General features: G+C 40.8%; 2 protein-coding genes across 5 annotated transcripts; one reads left to right on the top strand and one right to left on the bottom strand.

The window, feature by feature from the left end:
• The first annotated feature begins 1,786 nt into the window (after window positions 1-1,786).
• LOC120711974 (CMP-sialic acid transporter 2-like) lies at window positions 1,787-9,362 on the top strand. Of its 3 annotated transcripts, none has more exons than XM_039997652.1 (15): window positions 1,787-2,013; window positions 3,148-3,217; window positions 3,293-3,353; window positions 3,438-3,549; window positions 3,701-3,780; window positions 3,972-4,047; window positions 4,136-4,236; window positions 4,580-4,651; window positions 4,774-4,822; window positions 4,913-4,954; window positions 5,060-5,181; window positions 5,271-5,330; window positions 5,409-5,457; window positions 8,725-8,819; window positions 8,908-9,362. In XM_039997652.1, the coding sequence occupies exons 1-15, from the start codon at window positions 1,987-1,989 to the stop codon at window positions 8,963-8,965; spliced, it is 1,074 nt and encodes a 357-aa protein (XP_039853586.1). In that variant the 5' UTR covers window positions 1,787-1,986; the 3' UTR covers window positions 8,966-9,362. The 3 variants fall into 3 exon arrangements, with proteins under 3 accessions (XP_039853586.1, XP_039853588.1, XP_039853587.1); XM_039997653.1 differs by having other exon boundaries at window positions 1,812-2,013; window positions 3,299-3,353; XM_039997654.1 differs by lacking the exons at window positions 8,725-8,819; window positions 8,908-9,362 and adding an exon at window positions 7,785-8,703 and having other exon boundaries at window positions 1,811-2,013.
• A 1,998-nt stretch (window positions 9,363-11,360) lies between these two features.
• LOC120711972 (nuclear pore complex protein NUP43-like) lies at window positions 11,361-15,876 on the bottom strand. Of its 2 annotated transcripts, none has more exons than XM_039997650.1 (5): window positions 15,199-15,876; window positions 14,080-14,149; window positions 12,170-12,404; window positions 12,012-12,088; window positions 11,361-11,932 (listed from the first exon to the last, which is right to left on the bottom strand). In XM_039997650.1, the coding sequence occupies exons 1-5, from the start codon at window positions 15,792-15,794 to the stop codon at window positions 11,858-11,860; spliced, it is 1,053 nt and encodes a 350-aa protein (XP_039853584.1). In that variant the 5' UTR covers window positions 15,795-15,876; the 3' UTR covers window positions 11,361-11,857. The 2 variants fall into 2 exon arrangements, with proteins under 2 accessions (XP_039853584.1, XP_039853585.1); XM_039997651.1 differs by having other exon boundaries at window positions 11,362-11,932; window positions 12,012-12,085; window positions 15,199-15,870.
• Between the last annotated feature and the right edge of the window lie 2,072 nt (window positions 15,877-17,948).

The following is a 17,948-nucleotide window of genomic DNA, read 5'->3' as shown; positions in this document are numbered from 1 at the left end:
GTTAAAAGCACCAAATGTCATGTATAATAAAGCACCAATGTTTTAAAGGTTATTTTTAGAGAAGTCGATGTCTAGAGTCCTATAATTGCGAAGCCTATTGTTTCGAGTTCTACAATTGCAATTTTCTCAGATGCTGCAGGTGTTTATTTTTTGGAAATCAAAGTTTCTTGTTCAATTTACAGTTGCATGTGTACTCTGATCTGAAATATGAGCTTTAGCCAAAATGAGCTGGCTTGAGCTCGTAACGATCCTGAGGGGGAGCGACTATGCATCACTTCAGGTGATGGTTTCACAACCCATCACCTGAAGGGATCCAACGGTAATTATCTTGTGGAGTATTAACTGTTGTGATGTGCATATTGCCAGCTAATCAAAGGATACATGCATGCAGAAAAAGATATGATGCTCACATCACCCACATGCACACAAATTCGGGAAATAAAAAAACTATAAATATTAAACCGAGCATCTATATTAAATTTGAGTTTCACCATTATCTTTTTCATGACAAGATCTTCAAAATAAGACCACACTTGCCTATATTTGCACAATATTTTTAAAAATTATTTTCTTTAATACTAAATAATTAGTTTCGGATAATGAGAACAAATATTTTAATAACACGAACAAATAATTATTTTTACGAACAAATTTTTTACACATAATGAACAAATAATAATGTAGAATGAACAAAATATTAAACATCGTGAACAAATGAGTTAACATGGCAGAACAATTTAATCTATAGAGTGAACAAATAAATTATACGCCTCGAACTTTTATATTATGACAGGGAGTAATAGAAACATATCAAAGAAATATAAGAAGAATAGGTAAAAAGAGTGGAATAAAATAAAAAAAGAAAATATAGAATAGAATAGAATAAGAATACACGAGAAGAAAAAAAAAGTAAAAACTAGTTTAGAAGGAAAAAGATAAATTAAGATAAGAATACAAAAGGAAAATAAGTATAAATAAAAGGAGAAAGAGACATGATTTTTATAAATGCAGACTTAGAATAAAATAATAGAATGAGAAAAAGAAAACAATGAGGAAAAAAATTGTACATAAAAATCTAGTGGTATGAATATATAGTACAAAGAGTTGTACTATCTCTCTGCCATCCTAACTACTCACTAGTCCGCTAGCAGAAACATTAGGAAGCAAACCCCGTAGCAACCTAGCAGGTTGTATTGGGCCCGTAATGTTAGTAACGAAAATCCCATCATCCAGCACCACATGAGCTACTGTGTTCAACTAAAAGAAGTTAGTATACACAAAGAAAAAAGAAAAATAAAACAGAAAGAAAAAAGAAAAAAAGGAAAATTAGAACCCAGAAGAAATAGACGAAAGAAAAGAAAAACAGTAATAAAAAGATGCACGTCAACTTTCAGGATAGCAAACACCATGCGTGTTAATCACGCGGCCAGTGGCCACATGCTGCTACACGCCAGATCGCTAGTTGCATATTGGCTAGCTTTCAGGATAGCAAACACCATGCGTGTTAATCACGCGGCCAGTGGCCACATGCTGCTACACGCCAGGTCGCTAGTTGCATATTGCCTAGCTCACGTATGTAATCACGATAGACGGCTCATAGGCGGCCCAGTTAGTATGTCAAAATTTGTAGCAAAGCGATGCATAGTCTTTTCGATCCTTAGGCTCCGGGCTGTTTTTTAGTTTTGAAACAACCGAGCTGCTATTTCTGCTCGTCGGAAAAACGAGCCGAGCTGACCCAGCTCGTTAATGCAACGAGCCGGACCGAGCCGAGCCAGCTCGTTATCCACCCCGAGTCACCGCCAGTGACACCACACTACACGCTCCTCGGCTCCCGTGTCCGTGCCACCGACTGCTGGGGGACTGGGGAGCCCGGAGCCCAGAACCCAGACCACCCGCCGGTCTCCACACCGCCGCGAGCGGCGGCGCTCTCCCCCTAAACCCCACGGCCCACGCGATTCCGCGGCGAAGCTGGGCGGAGAGGCGGCAATGGAGTACAGGAGGGTGAAGGATCAGGTAAATCCCATGTCTAGATTAGCAACTGCAAAGGGACTCAAACCCGGAGAGGAATTTATCAGATTCAATGCGCCCCTCCGATTTAGGTCTCTTCTGTAGCTTATTCGATCTAGGAGAATCTCTCCCCCCCCCGGGTCGATATTTTCGGGACTCTTTTTGCAGCATTGTCTTCTCTAGGGTTCGAAATCTACTGGGAATCGGTACCTGGGCGGTAGATTTCTGTAACTGTCGTGCTGAGTAGGGTTGCTAATCGAATGGCCATGGTGAATGCGCGTGAGATTGTCATGCTGGCAAATACTGTTTGGGGGAAGTCCGGTCGTCTTCCATGTGCTGGATATAATTGCTATTGGTGATGCTGACGATTAGACTGTATTGTTCTCTCAGATTGGCCGTGCGCTCCGCTCGTTCTGGTATGACTTTAGAATACATGATTGCATTTCCAGCGACCCCAGTATGTGGTATTGGTTAGTTTGGAGATGATTTGGACTGCAGAGGCAAGCAATTGTGTTTGCACTGTCTAATAGCTTGCTAGAATAATGTTCTGGGTCTAGGGTGAAGTTACAATTCCCTTTTGGTACTTCCCAGAGTAACCAACTTCAGCTTTGTGTTTACTGCGCAGCTGAGTAGGGAGGGAAAAACAATTCACTACCTGTTAATGGGATGGCTGTTTGCAAAGTCTAAAACTATTGGAACACAGTCCAAACCTAAAAACATAGTGACTCAGTGTCAGCTCATTCTATGTTCTAGGTTCGACTCACTGATGATGTCGATGACTGCTCAAACTTGGAATTGTACCCTTTTCCTTTTGTTTTTGGAGCACTGCAGTGTACATATAACACAGTTAACTACTTCTAATGTAAGTTGAAGACTCAACTGATGGTTCACAAAATGGTGTATCTGTTACTAAACACTAACAGGATGAACTAAACTGGATTTGAATGTGCAATTCATTGTATGAACGGTTTCCACTGGAATTGACCAATTTTGTTCCAATTCCTATCTCCCATAAGTAACCATATGAAAAGAAAATCAGCACTAACTAGCTTGGGTGTTGCTTTGATTTGTTTTTATTCACGATACCAACTCTTTATTCCCTCTCTAGAGCAGTGTCTAACATATCTTCTTTTCCTGAAGGAGAGTTATGATGATTTATCTCAGAAGGATGTAGAAAGTCTTAGTGGGAGGTCACTATCCAGCGTAAACGGTAAGTTAGTGATACATTCTACTAAACAGCCTCTTATTATTTGTACAGTGTAGAACTTATTGTTGATTCTTTCAGCTACAGCTACTGGTCTCAGCTCTGCAGGTGGTGCAAAAGGCAAGTCTAATTGGAAGCTAAAGTAAGTGCTGATTCCCTCAACCTCTCTTTACAATCACTTACTTCCTTCAATATTATTTTACCTCGTATTTTTATGTTGTGATAGGTCTGTTGTTACTCTTGCATTGACGCTGCTAACAAGTTCTCAGGCAATATTAATTGTGTGGTCAAAAAGGGCTGGAAAGTATGAATATAGTGTCACAACAGCTAATTTTTCGGTGAGAAAATTATGTCTCAAGATGTATATTATATATGTTTAGATTGCCTATCTATTTGCATGAACTAATGTGCCCACTGAAATGTCAGATTTTCCCCTTTTGTTCTTTCAATACAATCTTATGTTAATAATTTTCGTCTGTATATGTCAAGGTCGAGGCTTTAAAATGCCTTCTATCACTAGCTGCTCTTTTTAGGACATGGAACCGCCATGGTGTTACTGATGATAATAGGTGAGGGCTGCATTTTGGCAACTGTGTTACTCATACTCAGTTTCTACATTTCATGAGTGTATAATTCTATAGTTTTACATTAGGCTGGAGTATATCATTATAAGTCTGACTTACCAATTCAAGTCAATTAACATGACATGGTCTTATGTTCCGAAGAAATTTACAACTTACGAATTTTATTATTTTTTCAGGTTAACTACATCTTTTGATGAAGTCAGCGTATATCCGATTCCAGCTATTCTTTACATGGTGAAGAACTTATTGCAGGTATGTGTGGTACTTCTGTGATACAGTCAATTTCATTTCGTGATGTTTAGCATGATGACATACTCATCCTTTTGCTGTTATCTGCCAGTACTATATCTTTGCTTACGTGGATGCACCAGCTTACCAGATCTTGAAGAACCTGAATATCATCAGCACTGGTGTCTTGTACCGCATCATTTTGAAGAAAAAGTTAGTATCTTCCAAGCAACTGCAAATTATCGTTAGATTGTGCTCTCTCGTAGGCAGGGAGCCATAATAAGCATGATTGCAGTTTGTTTTGTTGATTCCATTATGGTTTGGCTTGGATTAGAAGTAGAATTAGAATTTCAAATCTTTAGGCCTATGGCCAGATACCAGAGTTGAGAGAAAAGAAGTATCACTGTGTTATTGGCTTTCTAGCTGATCACAACTTTTGTTTTCTTCACCTCCTTCCTGGAATTTCTCACAATCTTTGCTTCACCAGTACTTTTTCCCTATCACCGGTCTTTCACAGTGTGCATATGTATATTCAGTGTCTTCCCTGTCCTTTCAGATTAAGTGCAATCCAGTGGGCAGCATTTATTCTTCTGTGTGCTGGTTGCACGACAGCTCAACTTAATCCTTCGTAAGCACTAAGCAATATTCCACTTCAATTCCCTCCCTACCTTTACATTGTCTGGCCATCATTTGATCATTTAATGAAATATGAGTTTTGACTAGTTGAAATATTATTTGTCCTTTTTTTAGATCTGACCATGTGCTTCAAACTCCTATTCAAGGTTGGATGATGGCGATTGTGAGTTGTAAAAGAAGATATATTCACTTTCATTTAGATTACTGTTGGAAGTGCTCCCCTCACCTTGCTGAATTGGTCATTTTCTTGCAGGTGATGGCTCTTTTAAGTGGTTTTGCTGGGGTATATACAGAGGTATGTCTTGTTGCTCTTTGTTTCTCTTGTAAATATCTGACTGTGAATGAATTCATTTGGTGTAAAACATTAGGAAAGGTTTTTATTTATCTTTGGACATGGCAGGCTATCATTAAAAAACGGCCATCAAGAAACATTAACGTGCAGAACTTTTGGCTATACATTTTTGGGGTGATCTTCAATCTAGTTGCAATTTGTGTTCAGGATTATGATGCCGTCATGAATAAGTTAGTGCTCATGGAAACTACTACTCTTATGTTGCCTTTAGTAGAATTCATGTATTTAACTTTGAGTTATTCTATTCTATCTGGCACAGAGGCTTTTTCCATGGGTATTCATTCATCACAGTTTTGATGATTCTGAACCATGCACTGAGGTATAAACAACTAACAGTTTTAACTTCATTTTGTCACCTAATCAAGTATAGCTTACTCTGGTTTCATTTACCGTGTAGTGGAATTGCTGTTTCAATGGTGATGAAATATGCTGATAACATAGTCAAGGTATGCGCCACTTGTGTTCAAATTTATTCATGAACATCGTTTGTTGTAAGATTGTGTATGATGCATGGGATGTATTGCATTGAGGCTCCTAGGGCCAATATATAGGAGTACATGGCTTGGAGGGCAAGTAGCCCCTCTTAGAGATAAGGAAGGTTATCCCGGGATTACAATCAATCCTAAACTAACCATATCCGGAGCTGCCTAATATACTCTAACATCCAACGCTGGTGCAAATGCTTCGACTAGAGTAGCTCATGCAGATCATAGCCCCTTAGTGCCGAAGTAGCCGAGGTCAAGGTGGACGTGGTCAAAGCCGTGGAGGAGGGTGCGAGTCCGAGTGTCAGCGAATGCGCCCGAATACACAAAATCAGCAGCTTCTTGTCGATAGGTTCAGCAGGACGATGAGCCGACTACGTTGGTAGATGGTGCAGCTAAGCGCGACCGCATCTTCCTTAAACAACATCAGCATCGGTGTCCATGAGCGTGCGGCAATAGGTGCAGAATCGGATCTAGAGCCAGCTTGACGAGGACCACCAGCATGGGTGGCGCTGCAGCCTGTGAGGGCGCAACGACAACCTTGCCCTCGGGAGTGTCGACAACGATAAGCCGCAGGGTGACGCAATCCGATCTCTGATCGGAAAAAAAGGAACAACAACAGACAGACCATGGGTACAGTCGGCAACGACCGGCGGCGCGGTGGCCCGACTTGATCCCAGCGGCTTCAATGGCGTGGCAGCTTAGTGCCCCCTCGTGCTTCCTCCGCAGCCATACGGTTGCGCACTAGGCAGCGGTAGCGGCGGCGCGGGAGGAGAAAGGGTCAGCGCTAGGCCAGATGCGTCGGGGAAATGGCGAGGGGAAGCGGCACCGAGGCAGCCTGACGAGATCGAATCACCACTCCGCAGCCACGAGGTTGTGTACCAGGCAGCGGTAGCGGCGGCGCGGGAGGAGGGAGGGCCAGCGCTAGGCCAGATGCGCCGGGGGAGACGACGATGGGAAGCGGCACCGAGGCAGCCCGACGAGATCGAATCACCATAGGAGGTAGGTCCATCTGCTTTGTCTGACAATAACGGCACGGCGGATCAGAGGGATCTGCTCGCTGATCCTACGCGGGCACTACCCCGGCGGAGATCGATCTCCCCGGGGGCGGCGCCAAGGCAGCGGAAGATGGAGGCCTAGGGTTTGAGCCTAGACTCGTGATACCATGTAAGATTGTGTATGATGTATTGCATGAACCTCTAGGGCCATGTTATCTAGTCGTCCGACTAATCGCGATTAGTCGCGATTAGTCGGGCTTATCGGTCCGGTGACCCCGATAAGGGACACCGAGTAGGTCTGGGCGACTAGTTTTCTAGTCGTCCGACTAGTCGTCGACTAGTCGCGATTAGTCGCACGATCAGGTTGGAAAACGATCAGACTTGAGATTGTTTTGTGGGCTGTTTGAGTTGTGGGCCTCGGCCGGTGATGGGCTGGCAAGGTGGCCCATTAGGTTTTTTGTATATAGAGGCTGAGAGACAGGAATATGGACTATGGGACAGGAATACAGAGTTCTGGACAGTTCACAAATCATCTCTCACAAATAAGTGAAAAATCGACCATTATTGTTGCCTTCATACTTGCTTTTTATTAAGTAATATGTAGTACATATATCATATTGGTCCTGGGACACATAGGACGACTAGGCAGACGACTAGGACCGACTAAGCTCGACTAATCGGCCTGATCGACGACTAATCGCGACTAGTCGTCTGATCGGTCCCATGGCGACTAGGTTCGACTAGACGATTTGAAAACATGGCTCTAGGGCGAATATATAGGATTACATGGCTTGGAGGGCAAGTAGCCTCTCCTAGAGATAAGGAAGGTTATCCCGGGATTACAATCAATCCTAAACTAACCATATCTAGAGATGCTACTGAAGTTGATTAAGTCGATTCATGTGCAGCCCACTAGGGCCATACTGTTTATCTATGGCATTGTAGCCCGTACGCAGCTACTGTTGCAACTTGTGAGTATGGCAATGCATTAGTTCGTATTAGGTTGATTAGTGTTAGAAATATTTCCTTGCTTAGGGATATTTCCTTCCATTGGTTGTGATAGGTTGCGGTTGAGCCTTAGCCAGGTTCCCTGCTTCCCGCTAATCACGTCCTGTACTTAGTGGATGAGATCGGCACCCTCCCTGATTCTGTTGCTATAAGTCAGGGAGGTTTGTTGCCTAGTCTTATCCCTATATATTATACCCCTGTTTACACAGGGAGGTTATGCAATCTATACAACGTGATTACCTCTCCATCAATTAGTTTTCAGATTAGATATTTTGTTTTGGTCAGTTGCTATCACTAACAGTGGCGGAGGACGAATTGAAAGTTAGGTATGGCGGAACTGGTCTGACGAAGCAAAAGGCTGCAGTATAGCACTAGTGTTGATGCTTAGCAGGCTTAAATGTATCTTAAAACAACTCAGTCCAAAGTTGAGCATGCATTTCCAACAAAACTTGAGGTATGGTGGCTGCCCTACCTTGCCCTACCAAGCCCTCTGCCACTGATCACTAAGGTTTCCTTTTAGATAGTTCATATGAGTTAGGCTCTAGCCCCTCTATGTGAGGTCACTATCGTCATCTTAATTTAATCAAGTAGAAAGATGAAAATAAGTCTCCTGTCTCAGGAAGTAAGGATTCAAACACCCTGCTAACTCCCTATGCTTCAGTTGTCGTCATCCATCAAAGTCCTTTGTTCTGTGTTTGCCCTGTTATTGTCAAAGGCTAACAAGTTGAGGGTTGGATAAGGGCATTTCAAGGAAGTTACTACTTACTAGAAGGCTAGCAGCAAACTCCTTTGATACTCAATTCATTGTTGATGCATATATTTTACTGTTCTGTTTTTTCAAACTTGCAAGTTCCTGTTTGTTCTTTTGGGTAGCAAGATAACTACCCTCAGTCTACCAATTGCTTTATCATTAGCTTAAACAGTAATAATTTATAGCACTTGCAACTACCTTGCGGGTTGCAAAGGGGAATTTGTCTCTAGCCTACCCAACCCTAACAAACAGGGCTTAAAATGTTTTGTTGTTGTTGGCATTGTTGTTCGGAACAGCATAGAGCCATATAGGTGCTTGAGCCTAAAACAGATGTGTCTTTTATGTGGATGTTAAATTACTTTATTTTGGTCTTCCTAGTGCTCTTTTGTTTAACCAAGTTAATCTATTGAAGCAGTCTTTGACTTAGTCAATGATATATCTTAGAGCAGTTTTTACTGACTTATGTATTTACAGGTTTATTCGACTTCAGTTGCAATGCTTCTGACAGCAGTTGTATCTGTCTTCTTGTTTAACTTCCATTTATCCCTCGCATTCTTCCTTGGATCCACGTAAGTGATAATTAGAATGTCATTGTTGCTCCTGTTAATCAGAACGTTCAAACTCACGATAGAATATTACAATCTGCTCAACCTGCAGGGTTGTGTCTGTCTCGGTGTACCTGCACTCTGTCGGAAAACTTCAACCACAGAAATAAGCTTAATTTAGTCACTGGTCGCTGATCGCTCTTCGGCGGACAAGATTTCAGTCAGTCAGTAATCACTGGATAGCACTGAAAAGATTGCCCCCGATGGAATTCAGGATTCATTCTTGATGTGGTGCTTTGAGGAAAAGTTTCAGGGCGATGGCAAAAACTTGTGGAAGCTAGAAGGCCTTACTCATTCTTATCCTTAGTTAAAAGGTAGAGACCTAGAACGTTTTTGTGGTGTGGTTCTAGCTATTAACCAATTGTAGTCTCTCTTCGCTTCTATGTAGTTCGCTAACGGCTAACTGTATTGCACCTACTGTTTTGTAATATCAGGTGACTACAGATTTTGTAACGCACAGATTCCTGTTTTATTCTAATCTACGTAGCTACACTCGTATTCACCGAACAGGAGAGCTTCAATCCTATCAAATACTCCGAGCAAGTACATTGACCTGGTCTAATGGAAAAGTCTAACCGCCGACTGGTCGCTGTATAATACGACCGTGCGACCTGCACGGCCTGATAAAAGCATTATGGCCTGATAAAGCATTAATAGGACCCCTCCATCCGTATGTTCTAATACAGTGAGCTCCAGAGCCTATTAGTCTATTAAACATAAAAGGTTTTAGACTAAAAAATATTCTATCACCTCCATACGATCTCTATTTTGACAACCGCTTGCATCGTTGTGTTCTGGATGACAAAACGAACAAAACTAGACCACACATATATATATTTTGACGATGTTTTGTACTAATATCAACTTAAGTGTAAATTTAAATTCGAAGATTATTGAAGTTACTACAATATAAGTTGCTAGCATGTGTACAGTGCAACTTATATGCATGGCCACGGCCAGCGTCTCCATACAACCCCACGTGGCTTGCAACCTCCCTCCAGCGGCCCTTCATTCCTTATGGTCTTCCACTTCGAGATCAATCTTGTACTACAAGTGACTTTGATTTGACCCGAACTCGCTCTTGTGGCCCGTACTTCTTTTATGTGGCAATTTATGTAACGACTTGCTTTCTTTCTCTGGCAATTTATATAAATTGACTTGTGGTGATAACTTTATGTGTAGAATATTTTTTATTTTGTGTCAACTTTATGTGTATGAGTGTATACCAGATTTTGCTTACAGTAACTTAAATTTTATATGTGTGGCAACTTATGTGTGTAACAAATAGCAACTTGCTACTAGTACAAAACGTCTTTAAAATATATGCAAGTGGGATATAGTTTTGTTCGTCTCATCACGTAGAACACAAACGGTGCAATCGGTATTCAAAACAAATATCTTATAAAGAAGATAAAATATTTTTTTGAATAAACTGCATGTTAAAAAATAGAATCTGGATGGGTCCCTCACATACTGTTACTTGAAAATGACATTCATCAGTACGAGTGGGAGGTGTGCGCTAAATCTGAAAGGAAGGAGAGGGGTCGCGCACTAGTATATCTCGTGATAGGTCGCGCGTTATCCCAGTCCTAGCCTAATAGTTGGTCTCATGCATTGCCACATCATCTTAAGACGATATAATTGGCGATACATACAATAAGTTGTCTTATAAGCTATCTTATAATAAATACATAATTTTATAGTTTGCATAGAAAAGAAAATATTATGAGTTGCATGCAACAATAATTCGTTCAATAGTGAGAAAGTGGTCTCATAGTTTTAGTTTATGAGACGGCTGTCTCAAAAAACAACTATATTGTTTTCTCTCCCTCTCTTCGCCGTCTAATAGAAAAACCTACATAAAACGATCTCTGAGACCGACGTGTAGCAATTAATTGCCCAAGATGAAAGCCATTTTAGTTTAATTTTGTCCTAAGTTAAACTTACCCTAAGTTAGTTTATAAATTTGATCAAAATTGGACTCTCAATTAACACAAAACTAAAACGTCACAGCTGAAACTAATTAATCACATTGGGTGTTTGTATTATGGTGAAATAGATCTCGGCATTTCACTCGGACGTGTCTGTTAATATCGACTCTGGACATTACAGTCGGACATGTCTGCTGTAAAATTTGTAGACTCTGGAGTCTGGACATTACAGTTGGACATGTCTGCCGTAAAATTTGTAGTCTCGAAGAAACCGTGGCCATTTGCCAAAATGATAAGTTGTTCAACATCTAAAACAGGTGCTACCTCACATTTCGGGTACGCTAAGGGAGAAAACTAAGAGTTGCCTTTCCCTTCCTTAAAACTGTATTTCTGTACCCCCAAACCGAACGTTATCTAACCTTTATGCTCAGTTGGGCAGTGCTAACAGAAATTTAAAACTATCTCAGATGAATAAAATTTAAGTGCTAGTGCAAATACTATAACCATACGAAATAGTTACAACTAAGGTAGTGCATGTTTGGTTCCAGATTTGTAACAGATTGCGACACAAGTGGAATCCGAGCAAGCGATTACACAATTTGAACATTTTATATCCGTAAACAGCTTCCGATTCACACCCATAATCAATTGACAGATGTAATCTGATACTGTCACAGATGAGGGAACCAAACACTACCAAACATTCACCAACCCCAAACACAAATTGTGTTGCCATCCTCCATCAAACTGTTAACGATAAGCATCCAACAATGTCGAATTACACAGCAAGGAGCTAGACCAAAAGATATCCTCACAATCTGCAGGTACCCATGACAACAGAAGCTCCTAAAGCTTCCAACAGCACAACATCAGGTCAAGTATGCAGAGTCAGGGGCACCAAGCATGCCTTTTTCCTGCAGTTGTAGCCCAGGACCAAAGAGCAACAGAATGGTCTCTGAATATGGGAGTCCTCAGAAGTCAGAAGATTGTTATTCTGACAAAGTCATTCCAGTGACCAAAGGGCTGGACACCTCACAGGAAGTTTTATGAGGTCCTCGGATGGCGAAAATTTCATTCTTCTGCCATTGTATCTCTACCGCGTGTTAGGACACCAATCGATTCCCATTCCAGTGCGCAAACCACATCCTGTGCAAAATGCCCAATAGTATTGACATCATTTTTCAAGTTGAAAGAACTTGCTTATTTGGTGAAGTCATGAACTTACAGATGGGTTCTGAGTATCTATGTCAAAAGAGTTGATAGCACAGGCTTCGGCAAGCAGTTCAATGGGTCTCTCATCTGCTAATAAAAGAGCTATGTCAAGCAATTTGCATAAATGCCAACAACCAAAATGGTGGTACATGTTGCTCGCAATGGGTTTACCTTGTTCGACAACTGCAAGAATCCCATCCTCTGAGCACATCATCACTGGCAATATTTTTGAGGATGCAGATGAGATGATATCAGAAGACTGGGTGTAGGTATCAAAAAGAACCTCCCAAACCTCACTCTCACACACTGGCTCAGCTGCTCCATTAAAGCCTACACCAGAGAGTGGTATAGGCTGCTGTGGCCACCGCAGATCCCAGGCAAATATTGTCCCAGAGGAGCCTCCCACCTACAAACATCCAGAGGTCATTCATGTTGCAGTCATAACAACAACAACATAGCCTTTTGTCCCAAGAAAGTTGGGATAGGCTAGCGATGAAACCTACAAGAAACAAGGATAAGAGAAACACAAAGAAAAGATACAAAACAGAAGGTAGAGATAGGGGTAAACAGAAACAGAAACAAAGGTCATGTTTCAGGCACGTTGATTGCTAGTCTCCAAGCGCTCCTATCCATAGCTAATTCCTTAGAGATATTCCACTCCTTAAGGTCTCTCTTAACCGACACGCCCCAAAGTCAGTTTAGGTCGACCTCTACTTCTCTTTACATTATCGACCTGCTTTAGAACCCCACTACGCACCAGTGCCTTAGGAGGCCTCCGTTGGATGACGACCCGGCCCTTGCCCATTTAACACCACACCCAGGTTCCGATGTAGCGCGTCGCTAACAGGGTTACGCCCCAACGAATTTCTTATGGGATTCAAATCCATTAGAGTGGCTGCTTTTTACGTTGGTTTGCAAAACCAAACACAACCCTCCTTTACCCGGGCTTGGGATCAGCTATGTTGAGATGACTCAAGAAAGTATTCCAGTCAACACTGGCAGAGTTATTCATGTTGCAGTCATGACTCATCTAAACACATCCGTAGACTCATCTGGAGTGTGTGCTCGACAGGGTTGGACCGGTGGACCAACAGCAAAGACCATCAAGGATCCAAACGCCATAGTAGACATAACATGAGCTATATGCCCCTCATCAGCAGCAATGCAGTGCCAGTGGACTATATAACATGTATCCCTACTACCCCAATCCTTACAAACGCAAGAATGTACACTATAGCAGATGTCCACGGGTACACTAACTAAATAATCCCAATTTAATTAAATATTTAGAATAACTGAGATTTTATAGGACAAAACTCTCAGTATAAATAGCAAATCAGTTTCAGAAAATGAGGTAAGCAAAATATACAGATACTAGTTCGAATTGTTCTGTTAAGAGCATTATCATGTACAGAAAACATAGAAAGAGAAACTTCTTCAGAACAATTAAAAGCCAAATGACTTCACAGTGTACATAGGTCAGTCTTGCATTTTCCATTTCAATATTTTGGTTTATGCACAAGGTAAGCTTCTGCTTAACATAAGAAATCATCATAAGAGGGGTGACGTGGATCAGCAAAAGCATCCAACTTATAACAATGGCATTAGTTAACACTAACACTTTTTGCATACAAGACCAAATGATTAGGATAAAGCAACAGAACAATACAACTTAAACTGACAAACAACAAAGTGCTATGGATTATTTTTGTCTACTAGCATTCTCTTGCAAGATTGCTCATTGTGCACTGATGCAGGTTTCCTCTTATTGAACTACATCAAGGCCTATTTGTGATATAGGAATCTCAAAGAATTTTTAGAGAGAGAAACAATTGCTTGATATTCTGACCAACTGAATTCCATATTTCAACTTGCAGCCTTATCGTTGTATGTACACATTAATTTGTACAACCATCAGCTATTCAAATCTGTTCATCACTAAGTTATATGGTATACAGATATTTATTACCCTAGAGGTTAGATCCTCGTTGACCACTTAAATAACAAAGAAAGCTTATTTGAACTCATTTACCAATTGAAGTAAACATGCATCTGCAATGATATTGAATCATAGTTCTTACCACACAGATATGCTTTCTTGATGGATTGATGTCAATGGAATGCACCATGCCAGTAACGATGCCACGACCCCTGCACCCACAAGTTCAGACATTGTCAGCATGATAGCAGTACTTTGTATAATGCATACAATGAAAATACATGCCAGAAAGATTGTTTGTAGTTGTAGTTCCCCATTTTCTATTTATCACATATTTTAGCAAATATTGTATATAGCTTGTCTTGAGGAGAGCAGTTACAGGAGGACAGATCTCAGATTACATATCAATTATGGCCTAGATGTCAGCACTAGAAGAAAATCTAGATTCTTGAATCAAGATACCAAAGTTGCAAAGGTCTTGTTAGAATATACATTCCAGCCACTGATTGAAAGTAAACTATCCCATTCATAATGTTCACCTCAATATAACTTTCTGCTAAAGTATCAGTAATCATCTAATGCATAGCAACATTTTGTAGATTAAACATGTTTTTGGGACACCTGATTTTGACTTTAAATGTAATTCACAAATGCCACCATGATCTATTAAAGTACTCATTCAAAATGTAAAAGCATTTCCAAGTGAGAGAAAAAATAACGAACAGTTTGTTGGGAGACTACAATTTGTTAAATAGCTATAATTAAACTAGATGACAGTTCTATTTATCATACAGAATTAACAGACATGCACCATGCATCATAACCATCAGAGAAGGTTTCTTAAGTACTGCATAGTCCAAAGCCAAAATCCAAATAAAACCACAATTTATCAAATTCTGCACCATAGCTTATCCATAGCTATGGAACTTTAAAACAAATGGTAACCACTGAGCTAGGATTTTGAAGTGGAAGGTACAGATGACCAACAATTTACTTACTCTTAATACCTTATTAACTCAAATGCTTGCAAGCATGGTCATCAAAGCAATGTCTGCATGTGCTAATATTTCAGAAGGTAAAGATATACAGAGGCATGACTAAAATGTACTAATCGTCTAATCCACAAGAAAATCACAAAGCAATAAAAAGTTCTTAATCCTACTGCTACCAGAAATATATTAACCGGCATCAAAAAAGAAAGAAATCTATTAATAACCATATAAACCAGAAACATTGAAGATCCAGGTTTTCTTACACTCACCAGATGCCATTGCACTGCGCCACCACGGCGTCCCCCTTCCTCCGATCCCACCACTGCACGCCACACCCGGCGCCGCCTGTGGCGAACTCCGCCGGCGACGCCCACCTGGCGGTTTCGTACCCTGACATCCCCTTCCCGTCCCACACCCTCCTCGCCACCAACCGCCCGTCCCCTCCCCCACCGACTGCATGCACCCTCCCGTCCTCCCCCGCCGTGACCCACTCCTCACCTCCGAAGTCTAGACCCCGGACTGGGCCCACGTGGAACCCCGCGCCGCCGGGGACGGCCACCGCCGCGTCGAAGTCGAGCGAGGGCGGGAGGAGGTGGAGCGAGCCCGAGGAGGTGGCAGCGGCGAGCGCGACGGGGGAGCAGCGGAGCGCGGTGGCTCGGGACGGGAGCGGGAGGGAGGCGAGCGGGGAGGTGGGGTCGGAGAGCGGGAGGAGGTGGATGCTGGAGGCGGTGGGGCACGAGGAGGGGTCGTAGATGGCGGCGGCGAGGAGGCGTTCGGAGGGGGAAGCGGCGACGGAGGGGAGCCAGCGGACGAGGTCGACGGAGGCGGCGAGCGGGTGGCGGCGGAACGAAGGGGAGTCCGCCATTGCTGGGGTTTGGAGGTTTAGGGTTCCGGGTGTTTGTGCTATGAGGAAATGGATGCTAAAGCCATTATCATCGAAAAGGACTGATAGTAGGGAATTTGGAAATTTTTAATAGAAGTATTTGCATTGCCTCTATTTTATAGTGTAATTTTACCTTTAGTTTTGTTAACTTTATAATTTTATCCTTACTATTCACAAGTCAGCGCGATTTTACTCCTAGTCAACAGTCAAAATAGAGGCAAAATCGTGTTGAATAGGAGCAAAAGTCACGTTGACTTGTGAATAGCATGAGGTAATAACATAAAAAAGTTAATTATAATTGCACTGCAAAGTACGGCAACAACAGTGTTTGTTTTGAGTAAATTGCATTCATCATTCAACAACTTGTCATGTGGGTGCAAATTGATCCAATAACTTGTAGAATGCTCAATTTAGTGCAATAACTTGACCGGTGAGTGCAGATCGATCCAACAACTTATAAAATACTCAATTTAATGTGATAGCTTGGCAAATGGGTGCATTCGCAGTCCAAACATTACACAGCAATGTAACTAACGAAAGATCTCAATAAAGAGTATATTCACGTTAAGACAAATTATTAAGTATTATTTGACCATTGATTTTTGTGCTACGCTTACGTGGCAATGTATTTGGCCAAGATAAGAATCCTCAGTGTTTAGAAATTAATGTTATGTTTTTACATTAATTATTTTTTATAGTGGTTTAAGTTTGCTTAAAACTATTTAATTTGTACATAGTTGAAAAATAATAACCGAATGACCATCAATAATTTTCATTTATAAAATTTAATAATTATTAACGTTCATCTACTTTGCTTAATATGTGATTGTTGTAATTATGGTTAAATAATATATTATTTTAAATAAAATCATAATTAATTTATTCTGACAATAAAATTATCGGGGATCATTGCGATACGAAAATCTATGGTCAAATAATACATTCCGATGTGAATATACTCTTTATTGTGAACTGATGCCAGCAAATACATTATCGGGTAATGTTTGGACTGTGAATACACCAATTTACTAAATTATTACACTAAATTAAACTTTCTCTAAGTTGTTGGATCAATTTGCACCCACTTATCAAGTTATTCTACAAAATTGAGCGTTTTACATGTTGTTGTACCAATTTGCATCCACCTGTCAAGTTGCTGTATGGTGAGTACAATTTACTCTTTTTTTATGATAATGGTCTGTTTGGAGACTAGTGCTAATACATAAAAATACTAAACTTTTTAGCATCAACGTCTCCGGACAGCAATGCTAAAGAGAGTGCTAAAGTTTAGCAAACTTAAAAAACGCAGACAAATCATTAGATGGGGAGGAGCTAATAGATGCTAATAGGTTCCCATTAGCATGTGATTAGCACATGGTTCTAAACACGAAAGTGCTAAAGTTTGGCTAGCTAAATTTTTACTTGAAATTAGCTCCTCCGAACAGGGTCTAAATAATTAAAAATTTCAAGGCGTAATACCGATTTTATTCATCATGCAATGAAATTAGGAGATAACTCATATTTTATAAAATTTATCTTGTTTTCGCTATATGATAGGTTTTTTTATCAAATATTATATTTTTTTAGTTAGAAGAAATTTAGATTATGTTTGGATCCGAATGCAATGAGTTAAAGTTCTGAACTTTAGCACTAGTATATTCAAATAGAAATGCTAGTAAAGTGGGCTAAAGTTTATCCAACACTTAAAATTTTAGCAAATAAATGCTAATATGTGTTAAAGTTTAGCATTCAACTTTAGTTTCTCCAAACATACCCTTAATCCATTTCCATTACGAGGGAGCCGTGGCATAAATTTGCCATCCTCATCTACTAGCAGAAAATGGAGAATCACAATGGTGAGTGGAAGAGGTGAAATGATGATAGCATATCTATATCTATATATCCTATCTAGATGGCACCCACTAAAGTTATTAACACTATTTCCCTCGACATGCAAGCTATAGTCATATAGGAACCCATTATATCAGACGCCACATCATCATCCACTAGGACAATCCATTTATGTCTTCCATTGATTTTCTGTGAACGTTGTCATGCAATCACTTTAGTGTTTCTACTTTCAAATTTCACTTTATAATTTTGTTTAAAAAAATCTAGCAGCAACGCGCAGGGTAT

This window comes from Panicum virgatum, chromosome 6K (genome assembly GCF_016808335.1).
Source record: "Panicum virgatum strain AP13 chromosome 6K, P.virgatum_v5, whole genome shotgun sequence".
NCBI classification, from domain to species: Eukaryota; Viridiplantae; Streptophyta; class Magnoliopsida; order Poales; family Poaceae; genus Panicum; species Panicum virgatum.
The sequence above is the reverse complement of the archived record's forward strand: the minus strand, read 5'-3'. Positions and strand labels throughout refer to the sequence as shown.